Here is a 15486-nt window from a genome sequence, read left to right as displayed (position 1 = left end):
AGTTATGACAAAACTGATGAAGAATTTCAACCGGTATACCAGATCAACCTGCATACCCACTGCTAGTTCATGTATTGACCATGTCATGTAAATCATAGCAAGACGCTATTCCCGCACATGAACATATCCTACATTAATAGGTGACTGTTCCAGAAACCTAGCAGTTGAGCTGCGCTGATCGAACATGCTCCGGGGGGGAGGCTTGGGGTGGCCAACTGTGTAAAAAGCCACTAATGTTGTGGAGCACATTTTATTACATTCTAGACAAAAGACAAGACAAAACAACTTTGGGTCTTGGGAAAAACACTATCCTGTCTTGTACAATTGGACATCAGGCAGTACCACCTTGAACAAAAGGCATCACACTAAGTGACTACAGACACCATGTCCTCAGATGGTAGAATTAATTACAGTTTCATGCCAAATTAAAGATGATAATACACTAAAACTACCTAAACATAGTTTACTGTTAGCTTTCAAGGTCTACGTTTTACATCACAACAAACAGAAATAGTTCGCACAGATGCATGCAAATAAAAGAAAATTAAAGAGACACGTCATTGGTCAAAAACAAATAAAGGTCTAACTTCTATCTGATGCTATGACATGTTTAAATGACCATGACAGGCCAAATTCCACTGTTGTTCTCTGCAGATTTAAAGTGACACAACGTTGCAGAGCAAGCAGGTTTGGTCATTTTTACTTATGCACGCACATGTACACACACACAAATGCAGACATGAGACTGCATGTCTCACTTTCTTAGTGCTCACTTCAACAGTGACACTGTGCACACACACACACATATTCATCAGTCACAAACAATTTAGCTTCCCTCCCTTTCCAACAAACATGGTACACGCGCACACACACATGCACACACACACACACACACACAAAAAAAAACACGTATACACACACACACACACACACACAAAAAAAAAAACACGTACACACACACACACACACACACACACACACACACACACAGGCACTGTCAGTATGTCTTCCATGGTTTTGTGATTTGGGACTTGTGCCTGACAGAGCATGGAGGATGCAAGATTAACTGGTGCCCTGTGTGTGTGTGTCTGTGGTCCTGGTGCATGTGTGTGCAGAAATGCAAGCTAGAATATGTTTTCATGCACGACTGAGTGTGTGTGGTGTGTCGGAGGCTGTTAGGGTTGCGGGTGACAGTGCAGCTAAACTACTGTGAACAGAACCTTTCTACGCCATAACAGCTCACTAATTACTGCCAGCTGGAATACAGAGCCTGCATGTGCAACAGTGCCTGACCAAAATGAGCATTTAGTCACCAATACCATTTTTGAACAGCTAAAAATTCAAATAACTGATATCAGCTGATTTCATTTCAATATTAAGAAATAATAATATGTAGACTTTAAATTAGGACTGGTTTGCACCGTACGTTTGTACTTCAGTTTGTGTGTAATGTCTTTACTAAATTCTTTTTTAATGCTAGTGAGCTTAAACTGTCCTTTTATTGAATTTGGTTGCATCACCAATCCGTAAGTCATGTCCAGTATAGAAGAGAATAATGTTAATGTTTTTACAATAAAACAGGGTAAAACCAAATACCTGTAACTATTGTTTGCTTATTTTTTTGATATTCCTTTCAACAATCGGGCCAGCTGACACAACAACATTAGACGCTTTAGTTTTGCATCCCACTGAACTGGAGCTATGGATATCAGCTTTATTTTTGTAGCTGAAAGGACTTTGATTAGAGAGCTGTAAGTCAAATCACAGCACATAGAATGCAGTTTTTTCGGCATAGTTATCTTAATAAGAAAAATCAGGTCTTTATGTCATCTATATGGTTTCTGTTAGTTTCCCTAACATTTTCACCTGCTTAAAGGTGCTTAGATACTAAGTTAATCATAAAACTAGTTTGTGTTTTGCAACATTGCAACAGTTTTGACTTAGTATTACGTAAACCTGAACTTACTAAAAACTTGCATTATAACTAGCCAACGTCTAAACTTAGAAACAATTAGTGTAACAGGTAACAGTAATTGTAGATAATCTGTGATTTTTTGACAGCTATGTGTGCTCAAATATAGTTGTCAGTTCTCACTAGGCTTTTGAGATTGTGTTCAGTATACCATTGTCTACTTGCACCCCCTATCTGTCAGCAATTGGTGGGTCTTGCATGAAGGAGCCGCTTTTTAGTAGTTAAACCTGAGAAATTATATGTGCTTGTGGTTTTTTCCAGACATTTGTAATTTAACTACTTGGTACAATATGGATGTTCTTGATGTTGGCTTAATAAACCTTTTACAGCCTAAATAGGTTTAAAAATGCTTTTGCAGCTTAAAATTAATAATAAGACCAAATATTTTTGTATTATTAGTCTATAGGCTACTTTTACTATAGCCTATTATTGTTATTAGTCTGTTTGGCTGGACTTATCTATATCAGATATTTTAACATCTATGTATATCTTTTAACAATGTTGACGCAATCACAACATTCAAATCATGAATCATTTAAACTCACGTTAATGTTTCACAAGGAAAGGCGTTCTGTGCTTGGAAGGCTGCAGCATGGTTTAGCTATTATACCAGTCCACTCAAGACAAAAGTGCTAACTTGCACTATTATAACACTTGTATAAAGTGTTTTAGACCCAGAGGACAAACAGCTGACCAAAACGTATACTGCACAGATTATGAGATAAATATGATTTATTTGTGTGCACCTTAAAGCTGAGGATATGTTTTCTGACGTTTGAATTATCTAACTTAATGGCCATTGTGAAAGAGCCAATACTATTTTTAATCAGCTCAAGCCTACCTTAATATAGGCCAGTTTTAATGACGAACGGTAGATAGGTTGAGCCCTAATGTGCGTCTTTTTGTGTATGAATTTGCAGGTGTGTGGTTAGAGAGAGAGATAATTGCTGTATGTCTATCTACCACAATCTCATTTGAGCACTGCTTTATGTGCACCTCTAGGCGAAAGGCTAAGCCACCCAGCAACAGAAATCAATGTCAACAGATCAATATTACACACCTCTCACATCAATGGTTTTCAGTCGCAGTCACGGGACCCCCGTACTGCCTGGTTTTTGTATTTGTCCGGATCTAATGCACTTGATTCACCTCTCAAAGGGGTCAGTAACTGGCGTTAGACTACGAAAGAAGAAACGATTCAAGTAAACAATTTCACAAGTAAAATAGGGCCAAAATGCATTTTAATGTCTTAAGGAACACAGTGTAAAATATAAAAAATGTTTGTATGAGGCTAAAAAAGATTGATTACATCAAAGATTGAAAAAATTGGCTTAAAATTACTTCAAACTTATATGAGACGTATCTGAGAACTTATCTGAGAATCATTCAGAGTGGTTTGGTGTGAAATGCGCCTTTCCAGAGAATTGTTCACCATTATAGTACTAGGAATCAGACATCCAAAGCACTTAATGGCTCTGAAAGCTACATCCCATTAGGTTATTACACAAAATAGTTATGAATGCATTGCTTAATATCTGAGACATTGTTTTCTAATAGTTTTGTTATAAAGTTTGGCCTAAAACAAATTTTAGTATAAACTTGTACTCCAGGATTACTTCCGTGTTTACTCTCAAAACCGCATTCTCAACTGAAATAAATGCTTTTGTTGTTACTAACCTGTAGCTACAGTCGTTCAACACAGCTAACGCCAGCAGCAGCTTTTGTTTGCAGGTTTTTTTTTTACGGTTTTTACTAGCCTGTTTTGGAAGATTGCAGAGTATGCGGAGGACTTTGAGGAGGTCAACTTCCAAAATGTCTTAGGTCCATATCAATTTGAACCAGAATACATAAAGGAGTTGCAGCGGTTTAAATAAGACTGAGCCAAAGAGGAGGGAAAGAGTGAGACTGAACCCGCCAACGCAGAGCAACCCAGGGCGAATGGAAATTGGTGGTGTTTTTTTGTGTGGCCTACTTTAGACAGTCTCATGTAAGCTAATGGCTAACAGTGATATATGCATGATGGCTAACAACGACATTTATTTCACTCACAAACGTTTCTTACCTTGATTCCAGTTTCTACTGGAGTGTAACTGCGGGTGTGTAAATCTGTGGCTCTGCACACAGACTCTTCTCGAAAGTGCATACAGGGCAGAGAGGTACAGGCAGGTCATTGTAAGGAAAAAATTGTACCAAAAAACATATTTTTTTTCAATGTAGTACAATTTTAACATTATTGGCATGACGTAAAAAACTTACAACACACATGTAAGTTCACTGATCATTTTGGATAGCTGATAAAATGGTGATATTTGTAGTGCAGACATAACGACATCTTGTTCCTAGTACTACAATTCAGTAAATTTTGTACATTTCTCTAGAAAGGCACATTTCACACCAAACTACTCTGAATGATTTTGTTTACATCGAAACCATTAAATGATTAATCAGTTTTGCAGAATTGATGGAGTTCCTCTTTAAGTTTCTCCGACTCGAACAAAGAGAGACCGTAGGGCAGTGGTCACCAACCCTCCCTCTGGAGATCTACTTTCCTGCTAAGTTTAGTTCCAAACTTCGTCTAACAAGCTGTCCTCCGTAAAATTAAGGCATCTGATCCAGCCAATCAAGGACTTCTAAAGAAGTTAAGTCTCTGATGCAGGTGTGGTAGATTGCAGTTGGAGACACTTTGCAGGAAGGTAGATCTCCAGGACCAGGGTTGGTGACCGCTGCTGTAGGGTAACATAGTTTTGTTAAAGCTGTGGGACAACCCACATCTACCTTGTGATAGGTGATCCTGCCTAAGTATACGTGGCCCAGCATTAGGACTGCCCAGTTTACATCTAAAGAGGCAAATTTTGCTATAGCTGAACACTAACACTGTTTTAGGTATTTATGTATTTTCTTGCTTGTTTTTTTTGCTGCTTTCATACTGGAGAGTGACTTTTGTGCAGCCGTTACATACACATATTTGCTGTGTCCTAAAAATTAATCCTATGTGACATTTAGTGACCTATAGAACATGTAACTGTCTTGCTCTACAAAGCACTCTCTGTGACAAATTTCGGAATTTTAGATTTAGGCTTTGCTTCCAAAGGTGCAGCTTTGCTGTGTAGGCTGGATTCCTGGCTCTGTGAATGATGGCTATTAAGTCAGTCTGGTAATCCCACACTGGATTCTTATTAGTGTGTCCTGCCTTGCTCTTTTGCAGAGGCCTCCAGCAGGGCCAACTCTGTCCAGGTCAAGGGGATAGAGTAGTGAAGGCCCATGTGTGTGTGAGAGAGAAATAGAGAAGGTGAAGGGACCATAGTATAATTATAATCAATGCAAAAATATGCACTAATTCGTATAATTATTCTATAATAGAATTCAGTCATGTGACCAATGTTCTGAATGGTTAAAGGGTTCAAGAATAGCTAAAGTTCATGATGGTTTGAATAAATGTTTTTGATAATTTTTTTCATATCCTAATATAATGCTAATAGCATCCAATCTCCCTAATGCCTTGTTAGAGTATCTCTTTGTTGGCATGGCAGCTAAAGGTGGAATACATTAACATTATTAGCTGAAAAGAGAGAAGTGATTGGGGTGATTTGACAATAGGAGCTGACGTTAAGCGACGGTAATGAAGCTGACAGGTCAGAAATCACATATAGAGAAAAATATGTATACACACTGCAGAGCCAAAACATTCAAAGATGAAACGAAAAACGTTGATCCTCTTATAACAATGGTGCATGTCAAGGTCTGGGATATATTTTACAGCAAAATGAAAAGTCAGTTCAAGAGAAGCAAAATGAGTGGATATTAAGAGCTCTTTATGTCGATAGTATTCCACGATGTCTGCTGTGGCATCTTACAGTATAAGGCACCCTGCCACCCAGCACACATTTCTCTGGAATGGTTTAAGGAACATGACAAGCAATTCAAAGTGTTGCACTGGCCTACGAATTCCCCAGATCTCAGTCTGACCAAGCATCTGTGGGATGTGCTAGAACAGGAAATCTGATCCACTGCTCCACATCGCAATTTATAGCACTTAAAGGATCTGCTGCTAACGTCTTGGTGCCAGATACATGTATACATGTGTGTATTCACCAAGCACTTTATTAGGAAAACTATACTAATATTGGATAGGGCTCTTAAAACAGCCTCAGTTCTTTATGGCATGGATTCCACAAGATGTTGGAAACATCTGTTTCAGATTCTGCTCCATGTTGACATGATTGCATCATGCAGTTCCTTCAGATTTTTCAGGTGCACTTTCATGCTCTGAATCTCCTGTTCTACCACATCCCATAGGTCTTCAATTGGGTTCATAATCATTGACTTGGAAGGCCACTGAAGAACACTAAAATTATTGTCATGTTCATTAAACCAGTCTGAGACAACTTTTGTTTTGTGACATGGTGCATTATAATGCTGCAAGTAGCCATTGGAAGATGGATAAACTGTGGCCATGAAGGGATGCACATGGGCAGCAACAGTGCTCAAATAAGCTGTGGCAAATGATGATTGATTGGTATTAACAGGCCCGAAGCATGCCAAGAAAACATTCACCTGACCATTACACCACCTCCATCAGCCTGGACTGTTGACACAAGGTTGGGTCTATGGATTTATGCTGTTGGCGTCAAATTCTGACTCTTCCATGTTTGCTTCAGCAAATCTCGAGAGTCATTAGACCTTTAGACCAGGCTACGTTTTTTCAGTCTTCAACTGTCCAGTTTTGGTGAGCTGCCTCAGCTTTCAGTTTTTAACTGACAAAAGTAGAACCCAGGGGTCTTCCACTACTATAGCTCATCTGCCTCAGGGATCAGATTGTATTCTGAGAAGCCTTCACGCTGTTGTACAGAGTGGTTATGCATAAGCATTCAACCCCATCAGACTAGTACTTGGCAGGAAAACTACCTTTTCCTGCAAGAACAGCTTTTCTACCAACTTTGCACACTGTTTGAAAGTAATTTTTGCCAAATTGAACCACAGACTCTTGTGTGTTAGTGAGGTCATGTACTGATGTTGGATGATTAGTTCTGGATCACAAGCACCACTCCAACTCATCCCAGAGGTATTCAGTGGAGCGTCATCACTCCAGAGAATGCAGTTCCACTGTTCCATATCCCAGTACAATGACCTTTATACCCCTCTAGGGCATGGTGACCTTAGACTCATGTGCAGCTGCTCCATAGCATCATATTCTTTTGGCAATGCTGTTCTGTGGAGATTATACAAGCTGTATGTGTGCAGTTGAACACCTGTGTCAGCAGTAGTTGCACCTAATTAATTAGGAGGGATGTCTGGATACTTTTGAACATAAAGTGTAACGTTTGTGGGTCATAGACTTTAAGCAGTACATTACTCTAGGGGCCAGCAGATTAGTCTTTAACTAAGCCTTTATATTCTAGGCATGAAATCAATCTAGGTCTGGGTCAAACAGTTACCAAGAGTACCAAGTGCCTGATATGACAATCTTTCTCAAACTGTCTATCCAGGCACCGAATGAGCTAAGTTTATGTCCCACTCTACGTCTTCTGTCTGTCTTTGTCATGGTATTAAGTGTAAGGGTGTGTGTACACCAGGAGTGGGAGAAAAATGAATAAACTTAATATCACAGTATTTTCAGGTTTAAGCCTGTTGGTGGACTAATGGAATACCAAAATACATTTTTCTCAGTCCACAGGATGGTGCCGAGAGGAAATACTGAGCACATCACAAATTGTTGAATCATTGAGTCACATCATTAAATTGTTTCATGTCTCAAGTATTGTGAAAATATCATACTGGGGGGACAAAAAGTCTAACCGGCAGACATTGTACCAAGCCAGTCAGCAGTTGACTGGAGCAGGCCTGTGTCAAATGTGAAACAGGTTTAGTAGCTGTGTTCAACTTAACGCAGCCCTGCACAAATTAGCTTAGTACAATGCATGCCAGTTAGACTTTTAATTAGATCATAATAATCTTCCCAGAGCAAGTAGGCCACAGTTGACAGAATTCATGATTTTATTTTGTTATGTATTCATTGTGTTTTCGTTTATCTGTGTTCTCTCATTACAATTTCCAGCATGGATCGCAAATACATCATACAGCCGTTGGGAACTCCTGCGGTGTTTGAATGATCCTGACTGCTAGCCCAGCCACTGAACTTTAAGATAAAAAGTCCAGCCCAACACAGTTGCAGTTTTTTAAAAGGTTTCCAACACCTTTAATGTACATCATCAGAAAGAGATTTTACTAGTTTTTAAACCAGAAAATCCCACTCTACAGACCACTGGGGCACTACTGTAAGATGCGAGTAGGCATGTATACAGCAGATGTAGCGATGGTTAAACTTTTCAATTTATCCAGAATGTCTCTGTAATCCTCACTGGACAACCAAGTTAGACTCTTAGGCCCAATCTCATTTCTTATTTTTACCCCTACTCACCTTGCCCCTTGGAATTGAGATACAAAGGGTAGTGGTTGAAATCTTCCCTTATGAAATGGGACAACTCAAATAAAAAACCTCAAATAAAAAAGAACATTACTTCATTAACAGCTACTAGTGGTTCTCTGTAGGCGACCCTGCCAGTCTACAGTGATAGCAGAGGAGGGTAAAGTTCCGCAACCTCACTGCTGGGCTTTAGTTACATTTAGACAATCTTATGCCTTCAAAGAGGGGGGATGCGACAATTATTTATTATCGCCCACCCCTAATTCTTCGGTGATATGAAGCTGAAGTCAGCTGTTCGCCCGGTGTTCATTCGATTAATTTTGGTTCATTTTCCTGTTCCACCTTAAATGGAGCAGCAGCAAATTCTGGCGCTTCAGTTGTCAGTACTGCTGGACTACTTAAGGTGGAACGCGAAATTTAGCTAGCTAGCTACTGAGACATTAGCATACTAGCAGTGATTTTTTATGCTTGTTATGAAGAAAAGGACCATAATACATTGAAACGACATCAAACTAAGATAAAACAATGATTATCATATTTTTTACGGAGAAAATACTCACATTTGTGGGTTTCTTTGGTCGCTTGTGCAGCCATCATGCTGGTTTTTTCTCATAACACTTCATTATACCATTTGGAGTGTGCCTCTGAAAAACCTCCGTTTGAAGGGCCATGTGGCCCTAACACTTTGCCCTACCCCTTTACCTCAACAAAAATCGGGACACCCTACCCCTAGACATAAATGCGCAAAACAGAGGGCCAAGGGCTAAGTGGTAGGGACAAGGGGTGAATGTGTGGGTAAATAGGGTAAAAGGGTGAATGGGTAAATGTGCGGTATTGCTGATTATTATTTTTTCAGGTTAAATTCAAAAGTATGTTCTTCAGAGAAACTTTACATCTAATATGAGAATGCTGGTCTATGTGAGGTCTGCCATGGCTCATATGATGTGCAGCCTGTAAAACTTGTCTGCTGTAGTCAGTTTCTCTCCTGACTACAGCAGACAACCAACTACCAAGGAAAGATGCAGCTGAACTGCAACAAGCCCTATGCGAGACTCATTGGCTGACCGATTACAATCATCAAATCATCATCATTGTCTAGGACTTGAGGAGGGGGGCTGTGGATTTACCCTTCTAAATTACTAACGTGTGTAGACTGTATAGGTTATAATGTTCACAATTCATCAGTGAATTCTTGTGTTTATATTGAGAAGGAGGGTCAGTAATATCAATGCACCTTCATAAATGCAGTGTTATTCCTTATAGATCAGCCCAAAACATAACTGGCCCACCACAAATTCTCCTGACCCTCCCTATTACTCATTCTGCAATTGTTTGAGTGTATTTGATTTTAATCATTGGAACTGCTGGCCATAGCTTGCTGTTTCTCTCTGTTCCACTGTGGATCTTAGTTGCTGTAAAAGGAAACTATATAACACAAACTCTAACACCCACATACACATGCACACACAAATGCACACACACGTGCACACACAGAGCAGTGTTTAAACACCCCTTTTTGGGTGCCACTTGTGTGTTCATTATAGATGATAAATTTGCCACAGCATTAGCGTTAGCACCTGCTGTTAATGGCAGAGGAAACTAATTAAATGGAAAGTAATGGAGCTGGACAGCCCAGGCTAATGGAAACTCAGCAGACATGCCCAGGGACCCGTGTGTGTTTGTGTTTGTGTGTACAATTGCCCAAGCATATATGTGGATAGTGACGTGAATGTTTTTTGAACCAGGTGGTATTAGCATACAGAAGTACTATTTTGAGTAACAGCAATAAAACAGTTTTATAAGATCAGTGCTGGTTAATTAATAAAATTCAATATGAAAATATGTTTGGAATATATTTTGTGGGTTGGGCAATATGGCAAAAATATCATGATACTTAAAGACATTTTTATGATGCACGATATGTATCACAATACATAACAGAATGCACTAGAGCCATATTTTAAAAACTGCAGTTACAAACTCTGGAGGCAGTGATTTTTATTCAACATTTCGCATACTGTGCTACACCAAATACAATTAAACAGGCCTAAACATACTCTTTTAATGAAACATGCACTTGGTGAGTGTGTTTTAAGGACTGACAATATCCACAATATGCTTAGAACAGCATATGGTTTATCACAAACACAAATATAGCACAATGACAATAAAATATTGTCATGTTGCCCTTCTCTGTACCACAGAAGTGTGGTGTCAGATGATATTAATTTTTTTTTTATTTTTTGAATGAAACAGCTAAAAACAAACTGCTTGGCAGCAGGGACATCACTATTTTATGGTCATTATATTATGTATATAAAGTTCATTACATGTCAGGTATATTACTAAACTGAAAACTAGTGTCATGCTCTATCAATGTCATGGTATACCAGTATGGATGACATATCACATTTACATTTGACAGGGGCAAGAGGGGGTTTGTCCTCTTTAATATTTGGAGGGGTGAATAATTCCCCCTGATAATTCACTCTAAACATTTCTGGATTTTTTAACAGTGTGTTGTGGTTGCTTTTGGTTGTTAAATTTGTCCAAAAAAATTTAAATCATATTGTTTTTAACAACTATGGCCTAAACAGGAAGGTACAGTGCCCCTAAGGTGACATGTAATTATTTTTTATTAAGGTGTGGCCACAAATAAGTAAGTAAATATTTTGGGTCATGCAAAATACAACACTATATTTCACCATAAAAAAAAACATCCCATTCATGAACGTCACAAAACAAACATACACACAAACTCTTTCCAGCTGAAATAATTGAAAAGCTTTCATCTGTTAGTAAAGCAATTTCCTTAATGCCTTCAGAGTGAATGAAGGACATGATGAATGTGATCACTAATAGGTCCCCGGCGAGAGAGGGAGGGAGAGAGAGAGTGACGAAAGGACAGGAGAGGACAAACTTAGCAAGTATGAACCCACTGACTGCATAATCCAGTCACAGTGAAGATACCACCTGCTTATTTAGTTGACTAAATGACCATTGGGTGTCAAATGTGGAGGCCGTGACATGACTTCAGCCAGCGAAATGATGATGCTTTGAAAGCACACTCAGTATGATTAAAAGGACAGTAATGTTTAGCGCTGGGATGCCCAGTCTTTTTTGGGCAGCCAAGGTTTTTGGTGGGCCAAAGGCCAAAAAGACAAAGCAATATACAAATAAAGCAGGTAGTTAGGTTTCAAATCAGTAGGTATAATAATTTCGCTTCATTATCATTTATAATCTGTTACTAAAATATTCCAAAACACAATTTTAAAAGGAAAATAAGAAATTAATAAGTTACATATAGTACAAAGTATGTTTGTTCTTTCATTGGGTGAGAGGGTAGGGTTAGGGCGGGCCAAATCAAACATCCCATCCCTACTGGCCACACTTTAGGCAGCCCTAGTTTAGCAATTCCAACTAAATGCCAGCATTGTTATATATATGTCTTCCTTGGAATACTGCATTAACATTGTCTTGCATTTGTTTTTTTTTATATATTGTTTGGAAAATTGAGCTGAAGATAGATTAAGTTTATATATTAGTCAATGTTGGTTATGGTTAATGGTTAATGGTATGCTGTATACCTTCTTCTCAATGTACAACATAACCCATTTATCAGAGTAGTGACCAGTTATGGTATGTGTGTACTGGCTCTAGAGTGACACCATGTGGTTGAGATCTACTTATTCACCTGCTAACATGCATGTACAGGTCATTGAATACTGTTGCCAACACTTCATGGATAGGAAGCCCAAAAGAATACAAAAGCCTAACATATAAACATATAAACCAAAAAAAATTCAAGGCCAGCTTTTTTTATGAATCAGTTAATGCCCCTCTTTCTTTTTTATCTCTCTCAGCTCTTTACCAGTCACATTATTCTTGTAGTGTCAGCAGAGTTCTGTATGTGTCTCTGTTTGTGCCAGATGACAGAACTATGATGCTGTATTCAGATTCCTGAAACAGCAGTCAGAGAGAAAAGAGGGGTAAGTAAAAGCAACAGACTTCTGCAGATAAACGTATTTGAGAAAGAGAGGGAGAGTCAAATTGTGTATGACTTGCTGTGCCTTTGGGCTGTCTGGCATTTTCATTGGCAGACGTCTTATCCTGCTCAGCTGAGATTAGCCCCTCTCTCCCCATTGTTACACTCCTTTCTCTCTCGCTCTCTTCAGAGTTCAGTTCAGTGGCAGCTTGTAATGCAACATTGTCTATAACCTACCACAGTGTGCTCATATAGAGTAAATGTGTGTAATCATGAAATAAAAATATGATGGTTAAAGCTTCAGTTGTTGCTTATGAAACAGCCAGAGCATTTCTTTAAAGCTTGTGTGTGTGTGTGTGTGTGTGTGTGTGTGCATGTGTGTAGTTGAGGGGAAAGCCAGGAGCCACAGTACTGACAGTAAGGATCGAGCTTTACGCAGCTCATCTCCAAAAGCGCAAGATTGGGACACACCCTCAGGACAATCTGCCACGCCCACTCGTCTGGGCCGCTCTTCTGTCAGTCCAACCACCATGCTGGGGGGTGGAGCTTCAGGTAAGGAATACAGCTAAGTTCACAAACAATTACAGGTGTAATGTCATTATTGCACTAATTATTAGCTCTTGAGTAAAGTATATAAAGTATGTAAAAAATATGTAAAAACAATGTTAAGAGTTAACTTGTCCAGGTAACCAAACCATTATTGCTTTTTTCCATGAAGAATTGCATACACTGATTTCTCCAGACATTCCTGGTAATTCTGTGCCTTACTGTGTTCTGCCTGCCATAAAGAAGTAAGAGTACAGTAGTTCCATCCTTTCAGACATTAGCTAAACGGCATCATTTCAGTTTGGCAGAGATACTTTTAAAAAACAAAAAGGCTGTTTAGGAATATTACAGTATTAGGATTTGTGGAATAGCTTACTTCTGCTCAAAATAACAACTAATCTGTAATAGATTACTTTTAAAAGTAACTTTTCCCATTGTTTTAATCTGGGATTAAACCCATGTGTACTTTATCTCTGTCCACATCTGGTGTAGCCAAGGGAAGGGAGAATAAATTCTCCCTCATGCTCTTTGGCCCAGTTTACACATACCATTACCGTATGTCTTAGGCGACCCAATCAAGTGCAAGTGTGAAAAAGTCTAGTGTATTGTGGAGACGCATTGTGATCTGATAGGTACGTAGTCAAGGATGCGTATGAACACCAAAGCTTTGTATTTCCTCGACAACATTGATGAAGGCCACTTTGTGTAGCCTCTTTCTTTGTCTCTTCTCAGAAGTTGTGTTAGCAATACATGCAATCTACACTTTTGCAACAGCCCATACATGTTCACAATCAAGGGCTTGTGGGATATTTAAAGTTTTATCTTATCAACTTAATCATACGCTTCAAATTTATACTCATTCTAAAATTAATGCCTGCAACATGTTCTAAAAAAGTTGGGACGGGGCCGTTAAAGACTAGGAATGTTAAATGTTAGAAAACATTTTAAAAGAGGTGATGCACCCATGTTTTTGTCTAATCAGTCAATTAACTTTTATTCAGATCTCTGAGAACATTGAGGATGACCCTCATTTACAATGTTGCCGAGTCTAAAAAGAGCATCCAGGAAAGCCCAAGTCCTTTGTGATCAAGGATGGGTCAAGGCTTGCCAAAAATGCATCAGCAAATAGTCCAATTGTTTCAAAACAACCTTTTTATTGAACTTTTGCATGGATCTTTGGTATTTCGCCCCTCTACAGTGCATAATATTATTAAAAGATGCAGGAAATCTGGAGAAATCTCTGCGTAGCCAAAAACCACACCTGAATGCCTGTGCCCTTTGATCCATCAGATGGCACTGCACTGAAAATCGGCACCCTTCTGTGATTGATAGATGTCACAACATGAGCTTGGGACTACTTTGACAAACAGCAGTTAATGAATTCTGTTCATCGATGCATGCACAAATTTAAGACTGTACTATGCACAGTCCAGAAATACTGCTGATGTCTCTAGGCTTGAGCTCATCTGAAATGGACTGATGCACAGTGGAAACGTGTATTGTGGTCTAATGAGTCAACTTTTCAGATTGTTTATTGAAATAATGAATGTCATGTTTTTCTGGGCCAAAGAAGAAAAGGACCATCCAGATTGTTACCAGCCTAAAGTTAAAAAGCCAAGGTGTGCTGTGGTATCGGGGGATTTTAATGGGTAACCTGCACATCTGTGAAGCACCATTAACCCTGAAAGATATATACACATTTTGGAGCAACATGTGCTGCCTTTTAGACACTGTCTTTTTCAGGGACATCCATGCTTACGACATATCTTCAGGAAACTTTCTGCATGTGTTACAATAGCATAGCTGTGTAAGGAGAATGCAGGTGCTGTACTGGCCTGCTTTTCTGCTACTGAAAACATGTGGTACACTTATGAAGTGCAAAATATGCAACAAAGGCCCTGTACAGTTAAAGACTTGTATAACTGAAAAATGGAAAAATATTCTGCTCAAAACTGGATCGGTTGGTGTCCCCAAATGTTTATTAAGGGCTGTAAAAACAAAAGGTGATGTAACACAGTAGTAAACATGCTACTGTCCCAACTTTTTTGGAATTTCACAGGCATCATATTTGGACTGAGCATATATTTACAAAAAGAATAGAGTTCATTAGGTACATCAAATATCATGTTCAAGGCTGTCCCAGCTTTTCTGGAATTGTGTTTGTAGTAAATATCTATGGAATCCTTCCTCTAGTCATGAAATCCGTTCACAAGTGGTAACTGGACATGCATTTGAGACAGCTGGAAATGCCAGGTGTAAACAAATGTAAGTCTTAGTATTCACTTGTCTCAAGACATTAATGTTAATACCAGGTATAAGCAGAACCACAGAGCTTTTGCTTTTGAGTCTTGGTTCGTCTTAGTGTTTCTTCCTCATGCTCTTAAAGACTTTATAAAATACAACTGATGTGAAAAAGTAGTTAATTTACTGTAAAATTATTAAGATTTTTTTTCAACCAAAACTGAATATGCATGCCTTTTTTTGACGAGCTTGTCACTTACAAAAGAGAGGAAAACACTCTTGGTTGCATTTTCTGCTTTTAATATTCAGTTAAGGTCA

General features: G+C 38.8%; 1 protein-coding gene across 1 annotated transcript in view; it reads left to right on the top strand.

Annotated features, from left to right (window-relative positions):
• Window positions 1-15486, top strand: part of nyap2a (neuronal tyrosine-phosphorylated phosphoinositide-3-kinase adaptor 2a) — a 74986-nt gene that overhangs the window by 53895 nt on the left and 5605 nt on the right. Inside the window, exon 5 of the mRNA XM_036558536.1 lies at window positions 12766-12933. Within this exon, the coding sequence (XP_036414429.1) occupies window positions 12766-12933 (168 nt within the window). The remainder of the gene's footprint in view (window positions 1-12765; window positions 12934-15486) is intronic.

This window comes from Colossoma macropomum, unplaced genomic scaffold, assembly GCF_904425465.1.
Source record: "Colossoma macropomum unplaced genomic scaffold, Colossoma_macropomum, whole genome shotgun sequence".
Lineage (NCBI taxonomy): Eukaryota > Metazoa > Chordata > Actinopteri > Characiformes > Serrasalmidae > Colossoma > Colossoma macropomum.
The sequence above is the reverse complement of the archived record's forward strand: the minus strand, read 5'-3'. Positions and strand labels throughout refer to the sequence as shown.